The sequence below is a fragment of the Arachis hypogaea genome, chromosome 20 (genome assembly GCF_003086295.3).
Source record: "Arachis hypogaea cultivar Tifrunner chromosome 20, arahy.Tifrunner.gnm2.J5K5, whole genome shotgun sequence".
NCBI lineage: Eukaryota > Viridiplantae > Streptophyta > Magnoliopsida > Fabales > Fabaceae > Arachis > Arachis hypogaea.
In genome coordinates this window covers 112881429-112903128 of record NC_092055.1, presented here as the reverse complement: position 1 = coordinate 112903128, position 21700 = coordinate 112881429, and the positions used below count along the sequence as shown (strand labels likewise).

Below are 21700 nucleotides of genomic sequence, written 5' to 3'. Positions count from 1 at the left end.
CACATTAATATATAAATGCACACAAAATATATGTATTTAGTATTTTTTCAAAATATCGAGATATAGAGGCACAATTAATTGCACACAGTTTTTTATACTTTTATTTCTTATTAATTTTTTACATAATTAATTTTTACACTTTTATTCCTTATCATTTTTTATACTTTTATTCTTTATCAATTTTACATTTTTATCTCTTATTAATTTTTACAAAATATGAACTTTTTCTAATTTTATTAAGTCTTATTCAATGTTTTACCAAATATAATACATATATACTAATAATTTATGTCCATATTTTTAATATCTATATCTCTTGTGTCTCTGTCTCAAAATAAACATAAACCAAACGCGGCCTAAAATCACTGAATCAGGTATCTGATGTGGGGTATACCGTAGGTAAATGCTGCCATTTGGGTATGTAAATCATGCTTGGGGAAGAATCTTTCGCTCAAGCCAGCACCATTCTTCATTTGTAGTCATATAATTTATGGCAAATGGTTAGGGTTTTCTAGTAATTTTCATAATAAAAATGTTGTTTGATGGCTTAGCCTATTTTCAGGTCTTAAGCGACACATAAGATGATGCAATCGAAGATACGTGAGAGAAACACAATCAAGATCACACTAGAAGCAAAACATTCTTATGCTTTTGCTAGAGGGGTATTCATAGTTCTCCATGCAACTACATACATAATCAATAAATTGAAAGCAAACAAGGAAGAATCAAATATCCTACATTCCTATCTAAGAAAGGAATATACCCTTCACAAATAAATCCCCCTATTAACAGCCCTATTTAACATCCACTTCCTTAATCTAAAATCGACATATATCATAATATGCCCTGGGCTTCTTTAAAGTGCAACTTTAAAAAATTAAATAAATAAATGAAGAACAAGAAGTGACATCGGAAAGAGCATATCTTAAGTATATACACATCCCTCGTCTTTCAAGGTTTAGGTTGGAATACGAAATGAGATTGATCAATGATGTTACATTCAATACAACATTTGAAGAAAATGATAATTGTTTGGGAGAGAAAAACATCAAGTGCAATATCTTCTAAGCAAAATCTATTCTTTAATTTCCTTGAAACTGTATTGAAAAAATGTATATATTGATATTGGGGCATTGCCTAAATGAAGAAAAGTTTCCCCAGGGTACGCTACTCGTCTTTAAGCCAGATATTTGGACTAGCTCCTAAGCAAAAATTACAAAATTAATTGCTCATAGCAACAGTTGAGGAAAAAATTTGTTTCTGCGTGAACAATAAGTTATAGTTTTTCAAGAAAATCCTGAAAATCCTTTAACAAGGACCTAAAATTGGATCCCAGTTTTCTATAGATCGTTAAGAGGCATTTATAACTTTCACTTAGACAAAATGATGTGTGGGGTATTCATGCTCATAACCATTATAATCATAATAAAGCCTCTCGCCCTTAGAAATATCACGAGTAGCAACCAAAAGGACCCTGCATTCACCATTAACATTGTATCTCACACATTTACAGTTCTGCTTCTTCCTACCTTCCCTGCATATAAATATTAGACATGTTTAACCAAAATATTTTCAACAACTAGCATTGCATATAAAAACAGTATTCACATTATACAATTTAAAATCCTACAAAGAGAGTTCCAAAAGGAGCATGGCAAAGCCATAGAACTTACAGGACTGCAAGAACTATCCAAACAGCATCAAAGGGGAACAATTTTCACCCTCTCCACTATTTATATTCTGTTTATTCAACATTTAGCATGAGATAAGCGAGAAAGACTTACGGAGTATGATTGTTGATGCCATTAATAAACCTAGCAATGTTTCCGCGTTTATCAGCACAGATGACAAGACTTTGAGAATGATCACTTGATAAAAGAAGGGTCATCATACTGTCACAATCATCACTTTCTCGATTCTTAAGGTAATCCACATCGCCCGTGTATTCCGCAATAAATGTCAAATCCTTGATTGGAGCATCAGCCACCACAGTATAGCTATTGGGAAATTTCAAGAAAAGTCCTATTAATATTAAGGTAAACTGATGTCCTAAATTATGATGACAAGCAAAATATTGGTACCCTTCGCGTGCATCATAAACAATTAGAAAGGGGGCACATTCGCCTCTTCTAGACATAGCTCTGCAGTGTTCCAAGGTCTCCATATCTTCCTTTGAAAGAATCTAAGTATAAAACAGTAAAACATACTCTATCAAAGTAGCACACAGTGATAGAGATGTGAAAACAAATAAGGCCTGGTTGTTACAGACAACTCTATCATTAACAAGCTGCAAGAAAATTGAGACCTGCATGCCACCATCTTCTAATATGGCTTGATTAGCAGATCTAGGAGCCATTCCAGGCAAGTATCTGAGGTCATCGCTAAAATCCATATGCAATGCTGATAAAGCAGTAGCAAGTGAATTCATCTGTTTATTTCTTTGGTTCGAATCTTCTGAAGGAATAAATGGTAATAATCTCCTCCTTCTCTTGTGCATAACCAGAGGGCGTGATCGTCTTCGACGCTTCTTAGCATCTGTTGGTCCAAAAGGACAAATTATAAACAAAATTCTTAGAGCGAGATATATATTGTGAATCAGCACATAGACATCCTAAAAGGCTGAGGCAGAAGTTTACCTAGGTGCTCCCTTTTCGAAAATCACCATTCACCAGAATATATATATAAACTTTTTGCTTCTTTTACCAATAAAAAACATCTAAAGAGTCATATTAAATTATGTGTGCATTTGAACCAAACACGAAAGTAGAAGTATTTTGTCAATCTAAGAACATGAAAGCATGCAAAAGTAAATGCCAACCAAATCTAATAACAGATATCTCAACATGTTAGCATACGTAACTTATTGTGTGGACTTCATTAATCTTAATGAAGAGCTCACATAAATGCAGGGTTTATCAAAAATTTGTTAACCTTTCTGGTTTCCATGAACATAAATAGATATCTACTGTCTAAATTGTCATAGTAACTGCTTTTCTGCCGAATCACAATTTATTCTAATCAATCTTTCCATATTAATGTCAAAATTTCCCTACGACTTTCCAAGTCTATACATAAATCATGACTCCAGCATCCAATCCATTTCTTGTCTGGTGGGAAAACCAACTTGATCACTCAGTATCTGTCATTAAAAATGTTTACAGCCCTTTTTATGTATCTATTTCAACATCATCTGTGATTGCATTTTCTCTATTGTTTTGCAGTACTTTTGTTATCTGTTAAAGGAAATATATTCTCGAATAAATTCATAGTATTCCGTACATGTAATTAAGAAAAGAGCAATCTTAATACTCTAGAATTTGATTGTTAAATAGAAAGGAATTTTATTGGCCGTCTTCACCATCACAGACGATATTCTTAAAGAGATAGTCATATAGGTCAGGAGACTAATTGAACCAAAATCTACAAGCTTATAAAAACATAGTGGTTTCTTTCCCCTTTTGAAAGAAATTGACATGAGTGACTTCTATGAAACTATAAGCTAACGTGGGTTGCTTCTATGGAAATAGAAGCCGACGTGAGTAGCTACTAACAAAACTAATTTTTTAGAAAAAGAAAAATTAAAAAGAAAAATCATACTCTATCCAAATCGAAGGCAAAAAAATGCACCATAATTTCAAATTGTCATGTAGAGATTAAAATGAATTTTCCCATCAAAATATGAAGGTTGTTCAATTTGACATTTTTGTCATTATAACGAAAGAAAAGCGCCCATGCAAGGAATATAGCTGAAATTTTCTGCAGGCACAGGTAGCTATCATTGTTCTACTTAAAATACGGTGGCTTAGATAGAGCAAAATGAAAAATCCAAATTGTTTTTCCCATTTGGTAATACCAATTACTAAGATAATCCATAGATCAAGGCTTCATATTTGTGGAACTATATCATGAAACATCTTAATCCCCATGTCCTTCATAATTTGAAAAAGGAACACTCCACCACCATGGAATTTCATTCCATAAGGCTGAAGAATATTCATGCTTCAAGCAAGCAAGAATGCTGCACTTACAAAAGGGTCAGTACATATTCCAAAACATTATTCCATATTTCCATTAACCCATTCATGCTTCTTATTAAAGTCAGAAAGACATAAGCTACAGAATAAATACTATTCTCAAGCCAATCTCAAATATATTATGATTAATTCTTTCCCATAAAACTCAATGCAGCAATGGGAAACGAAGCCTGTCAAAAGCAAGCCAAATTACTTCCACAAACACGATTACTCAGATTCTGTGTGTGCATAAAAAACGAGAAAATGAACCAAGCTATTATTATTTTCAATCAAAGAAGAACGTTGATTAGCAAATGCTTAAACTCGCGGTCATTACCTTGAGAAGAAGCAGCTCTAACGTGATCATTGTCGCTCCTCTGAATCCCGAAGAAATCAATTAACTTACGCTGCGAGAAGCCTGAAAAAAAAGTCGCAGAAACACAATGCCACATTCATCGTCACGATAAAACAGCTCAAAAAAAGGGGAAATTACCAGAAAATAAAAAAGGTTTGAAGAAAACAAAAGAGAATCCCTTACTTTTTATTCTTCTCTGTCTGTTGTTGCTTCCAACGCATTCAGGGCAAAGCCAGGATCCAATAGGAACCCTAACCACGATAGGCCTCGCGCATTTCATGTGGAACCCTCTGTCGCATTTGTCGCAGAGAAGCAGCTCCTCCGGCCGCTCGCCGGAGCCGCATTGCTCGCAGCTGAGGTCGCCGTAATCTTCGCGCTCCACGACGGCGTACGGCGCCCTCGCCATTATGTCCGTCATCGACTTGTACTTCTTCGCCGGCGGCCCGCACGGCGACTGCTGACCGTGCGGGTGAATTGCCTGCGTCCGGCGGCTAAAGCCGATGAGCCTCTTGGCCGACCGCGCCGGTGAGGTGGCAGGAGCCATGGGGAATTGAAGGGCAGAATCGGAAATTGGGGAATGAAAAGCGCTATTTTTCTGAGAGAGTTTGCCTCTCTCTCTAGAGGAAGACGAGAATGGTGTGACCGTGTGAGTGCTGAGAAGAAAGAGAGAAAGAGAGACTGGACGAGAAAAATAAAATTTTGATAGGTAGATAATAATTTTTATGAATCATGTCAATAATAGATTTTAAAATTAATCCAATAATATTACATTTTTAAATTAATCACTTAAATTTTAATATTAAAAATATACCTAATAAAATAAATATTTAATATATCTATTATTTATATTTTTTAATATTTTTATTGTCTACCCATACTTTTTTATAAAAAAAACAGAATAAAATTCTTTAGATAAAAATTAATTGTCCTAATAACGTTAAAATATTTAATGAGTATGTTATTATATTTGAAAAAGTAATTAATATATATTTTATTTGCTCTCTATTGAACATAGAAATGTATAGGAGAGATTGATAAGAGCTAAATACCTAATTAGTAAACTATGCATATTAACTGCGTAATATTTGTTTTTGGTAATTACGGTATTTTTTAGTGCAATCGATTAATTTATTTTAGATTTAAATTTTATTTAAGAATTTATTATTCGTCAATAAATTATTAAATATTAATTAATAAATTACTGCATATAAAAAATAAAATTAATATAAATATTATTATCTAATAAAATTTGAATTTAATTTTGATATATTTACGATATTTATATTTCTTATATAATCGTTTAATCACATTAGTTTATTTAGATAATTATTTATTTAGCCTTTATACAAAAATAATTATTTTTATTAACATAATTGATTACACATATAAAAATTATTTTTATACTAATAAGGTATTAAAATTAAAATTTATAAAATATTTACATTAACAGGATTTTTAATTTAACGGGTGTCTGAAAATTGTTCTTATTTGGCCGCACGTAGATAAATGTCAATATAAAACTTTGTTACATTGATAATAGCTTTTAGCTTCAGAGTAATGGTCTTATGTCCCCCATTAAAGTCATTGAGCACATGTTTGGATTCCTGAAAGCTGAGAAAACACGGTAAAACAAAATTTATCTCACAGTGAAAAGTGAGCGACATATAGAATCTAAACAAGTGTAGTTACTTTATTGTTTTTAAATAAAGTTATCTTATTTCATTATTTTTACTAAAATTATCAATGTAAGCGATAAAAATTTATTATACGACTACCTTAAATCACTAATTTAAAATATATTTTTCAATAAATTCTTTTCTCTAGAATAATAATAATTATACTAAATAAGATAAAAAATAAATAAACGGTCCAATAATGTTCTTAAAATTTAAAAGAAAAAATATGTTTCCATTTCATGATTAAAAGAATAAATTCTTTCTCTTTTTTCTATACTGCAAAGTTAGGAAACATATTTTCATAGTTTATTAAAAAATTCATATTTTTTATTTATTTGATGTACTTAATTTTATACTATTATTATTTATCCAAATATATATCTTTCTACATGACTTTCTAAATAATAAATAAAAAATTCAAATATAAAACACTATATTCAAATGACAATTTATTATTAGAGAAAAGTATATGATTTTACTATAAATATATTTAACCAAATCTTTCGTTTTAATTAGCTAATATTTTTTCTTTTATATATATATATATATATAAAAGTATTCATATAGAATATATATTAAAATATAAAATAAATATATATTAAAAATAATAAAAAATACATAAATTATATACACATAGATTATATATGAAGCTACTAAAATTAATTAATTAGATTTGTTGGACTGATATGTTTAACAAAAATATTTGTTAATCAAAATAAATTAATTAAAAATAATTAGAATTTATTTTATTTAATATTTAAATTATTATAATAATTAATAAATAATAAATAAAATAAATTCTGGTCGTTTATAATTAAAACCTCTTTATTAACAAGTACAAAAATTTGACATTTTTGTGGAAATTCAATTATAATTCTAATGTTGATAATATGATTTTGAGGGCCGGGTGGTACATGTTGCTTGCTTTTGCTTCTCTCGCGGGAGTGTGTGTATGTGGCAGCTTATGGTGAGTGATCGTTAGGATGACGTGGAGTGTTGTGATTGGTTGACATTAATGTGCGCCAGGCCTGCGCGCACAGACTCAGCCGCTCACTGTTCTCATTACCGAGTCGTACTCGTACCCCGGTTGCCATTTCCATTTCGGTCAGACGAAAATGCCCCCTTGATTAGTCAACGCCTTGGCCTTTTGTTTCTGTAAGTTTAAAACATTAAAGACCTTTCAAAGTTTTGACTAAAAAGCTTTTAAGCAAATATTAGTATTTAACAGAGTATAAATGTAATAACTCGTGTTATATATGAATTATTTTTTAATTAATATCATTATATAATTGGAACAAAAGAATATATGGATGATTAGTTTATTGAATAAAAAATAAGTGCAATATTGTTATAAAATAATTAAAAAAAATTCTCATAATTTATAATTCTTTTTTATAATGGTCTTTAGTGTTGTAAAATAAATAAGAAAGATGTACTAAACATAAAATAAAGATGTGTAAATAGAAGACATTATAACTAACTCAATAAGAATGATTCATATATATTTATTAATATATGTAGTAACGTAAATAGAAAGAGAGATATTAATAGTGTAGAAAGAAGTAAGAGAATGTTTATTGTGTGGCAGTATAAAGAGAGGAAGAATTGTTATTGATTTTGTGTGTACATATTATCACAAATCCATACCCTATTCATACTTGTCCAAGATTTTCCTTTTCAAACTTCATTAATATAAAGTCTATCATGAGGAAACAAAGCACCGCTAATAGTTAATATTGCACAGTTAACTTGATTGGAGAAATGGACATTCATACTTATCATAACACTCCCCTTGAATGTCTATTTAGGATTATTGTCTCATTAAAACCTTACTAAAGAAAAACCCAATGAGAAAAAACCTTAGTGAAGGAAAAATAGTACAATATCATTTGTGATGGGATTACCTCATTGAAAACCTTGTCAAGAAAAATCCAATAGAAAAAAACCTGACCAAGGAAAAAAAGAATACACTCTCCCCCTCTTGTCGACATCATTTAATGTCTCGAAATCGGCGCATCCCAATTTCATGTACCAATCTTTCAAAGGAGGATTTTGGGAGTGACTTTGTGAATAAATCTGCTAGATTGTCACTTGCGCGGATCTGTTGGACATCAATTATCCGTTGATTTTGAAGATCATGAGTGAAGAAGAATTTGGGAGAAATATGCTTTGTTCTATCACCTTTGATGTATCCGCCTTTAAGTTGAGCACTGCATGTTGTATTATCTTCAAACAGGACAGTTGGAGCTATCTTATGATCAATCAGTCCATATGATGATAGAATATATTAGATCAAACTCCTGAGCCAAAAACACTCGCGACTAGCTTCATGTATTGCTAGTATTTCAGCATGATTAGAGGAGGTTGCTGCTATCGTCTGTTTCGTGGACCTCCAAGATATAGCTGTACCACCATATGTGAACAGGTATCCTGTTTGAGATCTCCCTTTATGTGGATCAGACAAGTATCCAACATCTGCATAGCCAACTAGTTGTGACTTGGATCCATAGGGATAAAGCAATCCCATATCAACCGTTCCATGAAGATATCGAACGATTTGTTTGATTCCATTCCAATGTCTTCTGGTTGGAGAGGAACTATATCTTACTAGTAAAATCACAGCAAATGATATATCGGGTCTTGTATTATTTGCAAGATACATTAGTGCTCCAATGACACTAAGATATGGTACTTCAGGACCAAGGATATCTTCATTTTCTTCTTTAGGACGAAATTGATCATTTTCCACATCCAAAGATCTTACGATCATTGGGGTACTAAAGGGATGCGATTTATCCATATAAAATCTTCTCAAAAATTTTTTTGTGTATGTTGTTTGATGAATAAAGATCCCATTTTTTGTATGCTCGATCTGCAGGCCGAGACAAAATTTAGTCTTTCCAAGATCTTTCATCTCAAACTCTTCTTTTAGAGTTTTTATAATTGTTGGAATCTCTTCAGGAGTTCCAATGATATTTAAATCATCAACGTACACAGTAATTATAATGAATCCAGATGCGGATTTCTTTATGAAAACACATGGACAGATATCATCATTCTTGAATCCATTTTTGGCCAGATACTCAGTAAGACGATTATACCACATTCGTCCAGATTGCTTTAGACCGTATAAAGATCTTTGTAATTTAATTGAGTATAACCCCTGGGAATATTCATTGGATGGTTTAGATATCTTTAGTCCTTTAGGGACTTTCATATAGATATCCCGATCTAATGAGCCGTATAAATAGGTTGTTACCACATCCATTAAATGCATATGCAGTTTATGATATGCAGATAAACTGACCAAATAACGCAATGTTATTGCATCCACTACAGGGGAATACGTTTTTTCATAATCTATACCGGGCCTTTATGAAAAACCCTGTGCCACAGGTCGGGCTTTGTAGCGCACAACTTCATTTTTCTCATTTCGTTTTCTCACAAATACCCACCTGTATCCAATAGGTTTCACATCTTCTGGTGTACGGACTACAGGTCCAAATACTTCACGTTTTACAAGTGAGTCTAATTCAGCCTTCGTGGCTTCTTCCCATTTTGGCCAATCATTTCTTTGTCGGTATTCTTCGACTGATCTTGGCTCAAGATCCTTACTTTCATGCATGATATTTAATGCCACATTATATGCAAATATTTCATTGACAATTGTCTTATTTCGGTCCCATTTTTTTCCTGTAAAGACATAATTTATCGAGATCTCATCATTTTCACAATTTTCAGGTACTTGAACGTCTTCTGGCATTAAAAATATATCAGAATTTTGGACAACTGCAGGTGTCTCTACTATGTCTTTTCCAATAGGAATAGTATTGACCTCTTTTCTCTTTCGAGGATTTTTGTCTTTGGAACCGACAGGCCTGCCACGCTTCTGGCGTGTATTTGCTTCGGTGACAATTTGTCTAAATGGGACATCAATTCGAATTGGGGCATTTTTCACTGGTATATAAGATTTGGTTATCCTCTTTGTATCGAAAATGCATCAGGCAATTCATTTGCTATTCTTTGCAAATGTATAATCTTTTGAACTTCTAGTTCACATTGCCCTGATCGAGGATCTAAATGCATCAATGATGATGCATTCCAATTAAGTTCCTTTTCTGGAAGCTTATTCTCTCCCCCTAATGTTGGAAATTTTGATTCATCAAAAGGACAATCCGCAAACCGGGCTTTAAATACATCTCCAATTTGTATCTCAAGATACCTCACTATAGAAGGAGAATCATATCCAACATATATTCTCAATTCTCTTTGAGGTCCCATTTTGGTGCGATTAGGTGGTGCAATGGGAACATATATCGCACACCCAAATATTCTTAAATGGGGAACATTTGGCTATTGGCCAAAAGCTAATTGCATAGGAGACAACTGATGGTAACTCTTTGGCCTCAATTGAATAAGTGCTACGGCATGTAAAATAGCATGTCCCCAAATCGAAGTTGGGAGATTTGTTCTCATAAGTAAGGGTCTAGCAATTAATTGGAGGCGCTTAATAAGTGATTCTGCTAACCCATTTTGTGTGTGAACATAAGCTACTGGATGTTCAACACTTATTCCATTAGCCATATAATAAGGCCCCTTCCCCTCTCTTTTAAATGAATGGGGTGGTTTATAACGTTCCGATCTACGGTCCCTCGGAGCGAGGGGTTAGGCAGGTAGTATGGGCCCTCTGAAAGCCAGCTATGTGTTGTGCGGCTCCCGCGAAGCGAATGAAGGGAAGCTCGAAGAGCTTACGCTTACTCTCAGCCTCTTTGATTGGTAGGCGGGCGGCTAAGCCCCCTACTTTAGATTCCATTCAGAAGGGTAATTTTCTGTTGTCGTGACGCTTTGCTTTGGTTAGGCCGACTACTAGACTACTAGAGGTTACTTCTAGCTTCTATAGGGGCCTTTCCACTTGGGAAGTAAATTCACCAGTATTATCAAGACGAATTGCTTTGATTGGATTTTATGGAAATTGTGCTTTTAATCAAATAATTTGAGCCAGTAATCTCGCAAACACCAGGTTGCGAGAAGACAATAAGCACACATGTGACCATCTCGAAGATGCATTTATCAGGACCATAAAATATCTAAAAGATCCACATAGTGGATGAATAGGTCCACATATATCACCTTGAATTCTTTCTAGGAATTCAGGGGACTCAAATCCAATCTTTACTAGTGATGGCCTTAAAATTAACTTCCCTTGAGAACATGCAGCACCACAAAATTCACTAGATTTAAGAATCTTCTGGTTCTTTAGTGAATGTCCATGGGAGTTTTCAATAATTCTCTGCATCATGGTTGTTCCCGGATGACCCAATCAGTCGTGCCAAGTTATGAATTCATTTGGACTAGTAAACTTCTGGTTTACAGTGGCATGTGATTCAATTGCACTAATCTTGGTATAATATAACCCATATGAAAGTGAGGGTAATTTTTCTAATATATCTTGGTATAATATATTTGAATCATGAGTTGTGATACATAAATACTCATGATTTTCCTCATTCATTGTCTCAACATGATATCCATTTCGGCGAATATCTTTAAAGCTCAACAAGTTTCTTAGAGACTTGGTAGATAATAGTGTATTATTTATTATGAATTTTGTTCCTCCGGGAAACAAAATTATAGCTCTTCCGAAGCCTTCAATCATATTGCCTGAGCCAATAATAGTATTAACATATTCTTCTTTTGGCACAAGATGGGTAAAATATATATCACTTTTTAGAATAGTGTGCGAATTTGCACTATCCGCAAGGCATACATCTTCATTACATATCCTTGCTATTCTCTTCAAAGACAAATAATAATAATAAAATAAGTAGTATGCACAGTTAAATTGAATACTTAATCGGAATTATTTTTCTAAGAAACGCTATACATAAAAATAATGTCATATACTAAAATTTTATTTTAAATCTTGACACATTTAATGATTTCAAAACATAAACATTAATATTTCATTATTTATATACATCATATTTGAAACTTAAATACATAAAAAATAAAAATTTAACAATAAGTTCTTTACATTATTTATTTACATGGATACTTAACAATCCCACATATTAAACTATTCCATCGTTGATTAAATGACCAATAGTTCCTTCAGGGTCCTCAAAGAAATCAGATACATCATAATGAGTAGTGAAATTTTCAGCATCATTTGAAACAAAATTTGTTTTCTTTCCTTTGTCATCTTTTTTCAAAGATGCTTGGTAAAGATCGACTAGGTGCCTTGGAGTACGATAGGTCATGACCAATGGACTTTTTCACCACAACGGAAATACTTATCCTCTGTTGATTTATTTTGCCCAATATTTCTTTATTTATCCCACTTCTGGTGAGATCTTCTCTTTTGAATATAATTTATTTTCCTTCCATAATTTTTCTTGTTATTAAAACCTTGACATTTACCTCTTCTGGGGTAATTTGCCGTATTTACTTCAGAAAATGGGGCAGCGCCAGTTGGGCGCGCTTCGTGATTTTTCAAAAGCAACTCATTGTTGCGTTCAGCAACAAGAAGGCAAGAAATTAACTCAGAATATTTTTTAAATTCTTTTTCTCGATACTGCTGCTGCAGGAGCACATTCGAGGCATGGAAGTTTGAGAAAGTTTTCTCCAACATATCATGATCAGTTATCTTTTCCCCATATAATTTTATTCGTGAGGTGATTCGAAACATTGCAGAATTATATTCATTTATGGATTTAAAATCTTGCAGACGCAAGTGCGTCCACTCATATTGGGCTTGAGGAAGTATCACCGTTTTTTTTATGATTATACCTTTCTTCAAGGTCTTTCCAAAGATCTGTAGGATCTTTTAATGTGAGATATTCATTTTTCATCCTTCGTCAAGATGACGACAAAGAAAAATCATGGATTTGGCTTTATCCTTCTGGGATGCATTATTTTCAGTGTTAATGGTATCTCTAAGATCCATTGAATCAAGATAGATTTCAGCATCTAATATCCATGATAGATAATTATTTCCAGATATATCAAGAGCATTAAATTCAAGATGAGAGAGCTTCGACATAATAAAAATTTGTTACCTGAGTCTTCCTAAAAATTTGATTAGAGACTTGTGCTGATAACGTGTTGTAAAATAAATAAGAAAGATATACTAAATATAAAATAAAGATGTGTAAATAGAAGACTCTAATATTATAACTAACTCAATAAGAATGATTCATATATATTTATTAATATATGTAGTAACGTAAATAGAGAGAGATATTAATAGTGTAGAAAGAAGTAAGAGAATGTTTATTGTGTGGCAGTATAAAGAGAGGAAGAATTGTCATTGATTTTGTGTGTACGTCTTATCACAAATCCATACCCTATTTATACTTGTCTAAGATTCCCCTTTTCAAACTTCATTAATATAAAGTCTATCATGGGGAAACAAAGCACCGCTAATAGTTAATATTGCACAGCCCAAAATTAACTTGATTGGAGAAATGGACATTCATACTTATCATAATATCTAGAATTTTAATTTTCTCATTTTATGGTCTTTCATCTTTGTATCCTTTCTAAAACAACTCGTTCAATGTAGGAAATATTGTTTTAAATTAAAATATAGTGCGATGTGTATAGAGTTAAATTTTAACGTGATCTCTAAAATTATATTTGTGCCTTAAAGTATTTCTTGAAAATTAATAATTATCTAAATTTATCTTCGAAGTTGCATTTCGAAAATCATAGTAATTTTTAAAGAACTTTCTGTCCATTGGAAATACTAAACTAAACTGATTCTTATCATAGTGGTCCGACAGATTTGTCCCCCAAACAAATTAACTAAGTCTCAGGTCCCCAAGATTACTAAATATATGCCATATAGGTCCCCAAGTCAGGTTGAACTGGTTAACACGACGCTCTCTCTCCTACGTGGAGGTTGTAGGTGTGACGTGTCAGGTAAAACAACATGTGTCGTGTTCAGGACAGATTAGTCCTTGGACACGTGGCTAAATTGACGTCGTTTTGGGACAGCGCCAAACGACGCCGTTTTGAGGGGACAGATTCGTCTCTACTTTTGTTTTCTGGTTCTTGAAATTTCGACATTCTAAAGTCAAATAGGTCCCATAAAATTTTTGTTATAAGTCAAAAAGGTCCCTAAATTTATAGTATATATGTCAAATTGGTTCCCTCGAATTAAGCAACTAAAACCATAACTAGAATCAAATCATGATGAAATTATCCAAAATATGTCAAAATATGCAATTCCAAGCACATGAAATGACATATCTCAAGTATAATTACAGTGAAACAATTAGAATTCATCAGTATCCTCCTTTAGCATCTTGTTCTTTTGTATAACTTTGATCTCTTTATCTTCATTAATTGGGTGAATATCAGATTCCAAGTTAGCAGAAGTGAGATCATACTAATACATTACCTTGTGGTCATGGTAACCCAAGTCCAAGAAAAATTTCTATAGGTCAAAGAAACAAATAAAGTCAATGTCTATTGGGAGAAATTTTTTGACTTTTTCATTAATGTGCATAAGTACCCCTTTGTTGTCTCTTACAAAATTTTTACCATGGTGAAATACAGGTACTATATCTTTACTCATCTAAATACCAAAAGATAAAACTCTATCATAAGTTAATCAAGCAACTAACATAATACAACAACATCATAATAGGATAAAAAATTCAAATATCTACATTGTTTTTGTTATTATCAAATATCTATCCGTAACTACTTCACAACTCTCACTTAAGCTATACCTACAACAAACTGTTTTTGATCTACCCTGAACGTACATCACATGCACGTTCATCATACTTCACTCTTTATTGCCAATTTAATACGGCAAAACTAACTTAACTTATCTCGAACAATGGCAATATGCACGACACACCACCACCAAGCAGTTCCTGTACACACTGTCAAAGCACCATTACGAACTTGGATAAAAGTTCATGGGGTGAAGAATATGAAGGGTTGGGTCATAAAATTTAGGTGAGGATTTGGGATATTTGTAATTTTACAAAGAGAAAGGGAGAGGGTACGTTTTTTTATACAAGGTACCTACTTAAATTCAGGGACCTTTTTGACTTATAACAAAAATTTTAAGAGATCTTTTTGACTTACAACAAAAATTTTAGGGACCTATTTGACTTTAGAATATCAAAGTTTCGAGAACCAGGAAATAAAGGTGGAGACGAATTTGTCCCCTCAAAACGGCGTCGTTTGGCGTTGTCCAAAAATGACGTCATTTTAGCCACGTGTCTAGGGACTAATCTGTCCTGAGCACGACACGTGTTGCTTTACCTGACACGTCACACTTACAACCCCCATGTAGGAGAGAGAGTGTCGTGTTAGCCGGTTCAACCTGGCTTGGGGACCTATATGGCATATATCTAGTAATCTTGGAGACGCGGGACCTAGTTAATTTTTCTAGGAGACAAATCTGTCGGACCGCCAAATCTTTGGGGACCTATTTGGGGTATTACTCAAAAAAAAAAATTTAATGCCCTTCGTGACCGCTCCCCAAAGTCTCTAACCCTACTCTACTCTCACACTTACGTTCTCAACACATGATAGAGATTTCTTCGATCCTCTCTGTCTCTGTCTCTCGCCAGCCTCCGTCCCAACGTAGTGTCGCGCCACTCACCTCTCTCCAACCTAGTCTCTCACCCTTACAATACTCAAACACCACAGAGACAAAGCACAAGGCCTCAACTTTTTCTATCATCATCTATCGCCATCCTCTATATTGTCGTCGCGTCACTTGCCAGCCCCTCTGTGTCATCGCGTCATCTCATTTCTCGCTGCTGCCTCTCTCTCTACTCGTCGCCGTCACTGTTCGTCGTATGCACTCTTCTCTTGTCTCCTTCTGCGTCCCTCATCTCTCCTCTAGCTCGGTTCTCTCCCTTTGCGTGATCAAGATAATTTTTTTAATTTTTTTTAGTTATTCAACCGCTTTTGGCCACACACCAAGTTTTTTCAAAATTTTGATGTGAGTAAATTATGCCAATTCGGAAAACTAGATAAAGTAATTCCGTTGTGAGTATAGTCGAAACCGGTAATGGATCCTCTCAATGAAAATTCAATCCAAGATATTGTCACAATTCAATACAAAATTAACCGAGAGTATTTAAACTCCCGGGTCGTTTTTCCTAGGAACTAATGCCAATGAGTGCATAAAATTGGTTGTGGAAAGCAAGATGTTTCAATGATTGAAATAAACAAATAAAGAGATAAAAGAACAAGACAAAATTGTAATTAATAAATTAATAAAAGAACTAAAGAACTATGTATGGACTATAAACAAGTAATGCTATAAAGTGATGGAGAAAGTAGATAGGAGCATAGACTGAAACATTCTAGAGCTATTCAAAGCATAAATGGAACCTTGACTTGGTATGAGCTATGGAATCCCTTCCTTGCTTAACCACAACTATGATAATTATGATGGATTAATCTCACCAAGTCAACCCTTAACATTGAAGGGTAGGTTAAGTGAGCATAATTGTCTAATCCATAAATCCTAACTAACTTACCAAATTAATTGGTAAAAAGCTAGCGTTAGTGGAAACAATAACAACTAACAACCCAAGAATTATCACTAAATGTTGGACATTATGCCTCTAGTAATCCATACACTCATTTTTCCAAGCCAATCGGTGGAAATCTACCCTATAATCAACATTGGCATTTCATCAAACACCTAATAGGCATAATCATAAAATATGGCAAAATTGGAAAAATGATAAAAACTATGAACAACCAAATTATCAAAATCAAAAAAAGCAACTAAATAAACATATAAAAACCATCAAACATCAAATTCATTAACTGAAAATCAAAATTGCAAAACTATGTATATATTGACAAAGGAAATTAAAATATAAGAAAGCGTAGAACAAGTAGTGTAATAAAAGAGGAATTAAAGAAATACTTACAATGAAATTGCTATAATCCCAAATCAAAACTTGAACTATAAAATGCTACAACCCTAACTAAGAACCTAAGAGAGAATTTATTAATCTACACTACTCCTACTCTTACTATGTGTTTTTCCTAATCTAAAGTGAGATCCCTTTGTTATGTGTTGTTGCTCTTTCATATAGCCTTTGATTTCAGCATCCAAGCCATCAGAAATGGGCCAAAAGAGCCCCAAAATTATGAGCCACGTGACTTTTAAATGAAGTCACGCACTGGTACCTGTGCGTACGCACAGGGAGTTGTGCGTACGCACACATGGCTATGTGCTTCTCCTTTGTTTTCTTCATGTTTTCTTCCTTTGTACATGCTCCCTTCCACTTTTGCCTTGCCAAACTTGTCTCTAGGACCTAAAATCACTCAACTAATATGTCATGGCATCGAATGACATAAAGGTGGGATAAAATTGATCAAAATAAGCACAAAATAGCATATTTTTATATTTAGGCACAATCTAGAGAGAAAACACAAAAGCATGATATTTAGGTGAATAAATGTGGATTTATATGATAAAATCCATTCAAATCAAACCAAAATATATCATCAAATATAGATTTATCAATTCTCCTACACTTAAACAATAGCATGTCCTCATGCTAATCACAATCAAAGAAGAAGGGTAAAATGGTAAGCAACTTATTCAATGCAACTACTTACATGCATGCAACTATGCTGTATACTATCTATTTATACTCATACTATGGTTCTCTATCGAATTTGGCAAAAACAAATAAGAAAATTCCAATCAATCCAAGATAAAACCTTAGGGCTAAGGTAATAAAATATAGCGATATAACCAAAATCCAAAGATTTGAATTGAGATTTTCAGACTAACAACCAAGCAACTTGAAAGAAAATACAATATAGGAGATAAGAACATAGAATTGAGTGATCGAACCCCTCACTGGATGTGTTTATACTCTATGCACTCAGTGTTTAGGGTTTAATTACTCATTTCTCCTTTAATAATGTTTTTCAAAGATTTGCAAGTCATCTAACAATCAACTAATATTTGATGCATGAAAAATAAATATCATGAGGTCTTTGGAGGGTTGTAATGGGGCTAGGGTCAAGGTGGGATTAATATAGCTAAGTGGACTTAGTGAATTAGATCTTTGATTAGCTCAAGTGTCCACCTAATCCTATACCATCCTCTATACACATAATAATAAACCTAACTACCCATTTATCTCTTTTCTCACAAATTCACTCATGCATTCTCTTCTCAAAACACAAACATATACATCCTTTATTCATCTTTTTATTCCACATACTGTTATGCACAAAGTTTGATTTGATTGTTTTTTTTATAAACAATTCCTTGTTTTTGTCAACAAGAGAAGATGCATATGTCTTGAACAATGAATGCATGAGTATTACCCTATTCTCCAAATTTTTTCAATGAATATCCCAAATAAGCTTATCACCAATATTTCCCAACAATTTTTCCCCACACTTAGAGTACACACACTACTCCACCCAAGCTAATCAAAGAGCAATTCAAGAACATCAATGATTTTTTCGCTTTAGGAAGAATAATGTGCTTAGAATCAGAACAAAAGGGGATTTAAAGGCTCAAAAAGGGTTTACAACGGTGAATGAAAGGGTTGGCCATATAGGTTAGTGAGTTTAATAGAAAAAATGGCCTTAATCATACTAAATGCATCCAAACAATAAATATCGGATATATAGATTCATGCGAATCTAAGATCACAATAAAAAAGGAGTATAATCACCAAAGAACAAACTTTATGGTTGAGAATATGCAACCATCCATTAGAGCTGAAATCTCACAAGGTATGTTGTTCTAGCTCTTTTTCTATGTTCTACGAAAAAGGATGCTTCAAGCAAATTGAAAAAAAGTTTTCAATTCAATCAATGGTATGCCCTAAGAAAGATTCCATGGAAATTTCTTGTTGTTTCACCAAACTTATTTTCTATATGTATGTATGTTGTGATGGATGCAATTTTTCAAAATTTTCCTAGTTCTTTCCTAATTTTCAACAAGCAAAAACTAACATGAACAATTAGGACAAAATTGAACTAGGTGCTATACTATTCACATTATCCAATCACAACTTCTATCTATAAGCTATATATCATGCAAAAGATGCAAAATGCAATAGATATAAACTATGAATAGTCTAAGATATATGTACTAGAAGAAAATGCAATGCAACAATAAAAAACACTCCAAATATCTACAAGAAACATAATAAAAAGAAACAAAAAATAAAGTTCTCAGTGTTCGAAAAAAAAAGTTTACACCCCAAAATGACGAATCATCCCCCACACTTAAGCGTTGCACGGTCCTCCGTGCATGAACACAATCTGGAGAGAATGTCTCTAAGTCGGATGCAGGGGCTTGGGTTGTGTGGAGATCGCCAAGTCCAATGCATTCTCGGCATCTCCATCTTCGGTTTTCTCCTCCTCTTCCGGCTTCTTGCCTTCATGTCTCATCCTAAAAAAGAATGAATAAAGTATAATTATGAATCATAGGGCAAGTAGCACAAAAAGGTGAAGGAGGGAGCAAATACATCTAATTGAGGAAGTTTGCATAGTGGTGTGGTATGATGAAAATGATGAGCCATGTGTGTATCCCAATTATGTGTGCAGTTAGAATACACACAACGGCCGGTTAAAATGGCATCCACACAATCAAAAAGTAAGCATGAGTTCCTCAACTAAATGGCCTAAGATGAAAACAATGAGTGAGCATCAATTAAACACAAGCAAACTTAGGCAACTACAACAAGAGTGAATTGAATGTAGGAATTATTGGATATTGAAGTTGTGCAAGTGAGAGCACAAAATTAATAAAATAGCACAACAACCAATAACCAATCCAATGATGAAAAGAAAATTACTTATTCATTCTTAGGAATAATCAAATAATCACATGGTTAAGGTGTTTGTTACAAAAAGTGACAAGTCTTGATAAGAATTAAGCCAAGTCAACTCAAACAAATGCTAAGCATCAACAAGGAACAAATACCTTGTTATGTGATTATATTGACTTAAAATCCATGGTAAACAAGCAATTCAATTCAATTCACTAAATTCCATGTGCATTTATAAAAATTTTCACCTAATATGCAACAAAATATGAATGTTCAAATCCAATTAGGTGCTAGTAATTTAAGGCAAGGTACAAGTGCATCGATGAAATTCAACCAAGAACAACCCAATTAACATCAAACAAATACTTGCAACTTATTTAATTACAAACACTTAAACTAAAACTAATATAATTACTAAAACAAAAATGAGATGCAATGAAAACTAACAAGAATAAGTAGCAAATAGGGCAAAAAAAAGAAGAGAGGGGGTGGAGGGGGTAGAAGTGTGTTAGGGCTTAATTGAAAGTGCAATAAAAATTTTTCCCAAAACAGCACCTGTGCGTACGCACAGGTATGTGTACGTATGCACACTACATGAAACAAGGGAGGTGTGCACTCGCACAAGGTGTGCGAGTGCTCTGAACAGAGAGCGATACAAGACGTGTGTGTACGCACCTAGGTGTGCATACGCACAAAACACTTTTTTTTGGCATAGGATCATGTGTGCGTGCGCACACAGGTCCGTGCGTACGCACAAGCTCAAAAAGAGAAGGGGTTCATGCGCACAGGCTGTGCCAACACTCCCAACAGAGGGAGTGTATCGACGTGTGCGAGCGCACAGGTCTGTGCGTGTGCACAAGGAGTGCCAATAAGGGAATTCGTGCGTACACAGGTGCGTGCGCACGCACAAAGCGCAAAACACAGGGGAATGCGCTCGCACAAGGCTTGCTGGCGCTGCGAACAAGGGCATAAAGACTTGTGTGCGTACGCACAGATTGGTGCGTATGCACAGAAGGTGAAGTTTTGTTGTTGTGTGCGTGCGCACAAGGGTGTGCTCACACACATGCCCTATTTTTTCCAAAAATTTTTCTTCAAAATTTTAAGGTATTAAACCTTAGCTCAACAAAATTTGACCTCAAAACATTCAAAACATCACTAAATCATGATCCATACTAAAATTAACCTACTAAACTCACAATTAAACTACTCCTAAGCTAACCAAGACAAGCAAAAATGCAATAAACTAAGACTATAAACAAAGAAAAAGGGTAAGAAAGATGTTACCATGGTGGGGTGTCTCCCACCTAGCACTTTGGTTTATAGTCCTTAAGTTGGACTTGTTGAGGAGACTCTTGTTAGGGTGGCTTGTGTTTCCACTCCTCCTTGAATCTCCATCCAAGCTTGTACTTCGTAGGTCCTCCGGGATCCCATACTCTAGTTTTCCATTCTCCTTCTTGTTAATCTCTATGCTCCAAGCCGGATGGACGGGCTCTCAAATGACCCTTGTAGCACCCCAACATTCTCTGGAAATTGCCCAATTGTGCTCTGCACACCACTTGAACTCCGATTCTTGAATTAGCCTTCTTGATGATCCTTGGAGTCCATTGGCTACTGATGAGCGGATAATTTATACGCTTTTTGGCATTGTTTTTAGGTAGTTTTTAGTATGATTTAGTTACTTTTTACCATATTTTTATTAGTTTTTATGCAAAATTCACATTTCTGGACTTTACTATGAGTTTGTGTATTTTTCTGTGATTTCAGGTATTTTCTGGCTGAAATTGAGGGACCTGAGCAAAAATCTGATTCAGAGGCTAAAAAAGGACTGCAGATGCTGTTGGATTCTGACCTCCCTAC

General features: G+C 33.9%; 1 protein-coding gene across 1 annotated transcript; it reads right to left on the bottom strand.

The window, feature by feature from the left end:
• Positions 1–1062: 1062 nt before the first annotated feature.
• On the bottom strand, positions 1063–5056 carry LOC112784661 (probable Histone-lysine N-methyltransferase ATXR5). Its single transcript, XM_025827951.3, has 6 exons — positions 4552–5056; positions 4351–4431; positions 2306–2535; positions 2082–2182; positions 1785–1997; positions 1063–1534 (listed from the first exon to the last, which is right to left on the bottom strand). The coding sequence occupies exons 1-6, from the start codon at positions 4910–4912 to the stop codon at positions 1375–1377; spliced, it is 1146 nt and encodes a 381-aa protein (XP_025683736.1). The 5' UTR covers positions 4913–5056; the 3' UTR covers positions 1063–1374.
• Positions 5057–21700: the final 16644 nt, after the last annotated feature.

Excerpts from the sequence above, each read along its gene's own strand:
- LOC112784661 (XM_025827951.3), bottom strand. The coding sequence starts at position 4,912 with ATGGCTCCTGCCACCTCACCGGCGCGGTCGGCCAAGAGGCTCATCGGC. Across the intron at positions 2,183-2,305 it reads TAGAAGATGGTGGCATGCAG|ATTCTTTCAAAGGAAGATAT; the intron begins GTCTCAATTTTC and ends TTTTATACTTAG. Across the intron at positions 1,535-1,784 it reads GGCATCAACAATCATACTCC|GGAAGGTAGGAAGAAGCAGA; the intron begins GTAAGTCTTTCT and ends ATTTATATGCAG.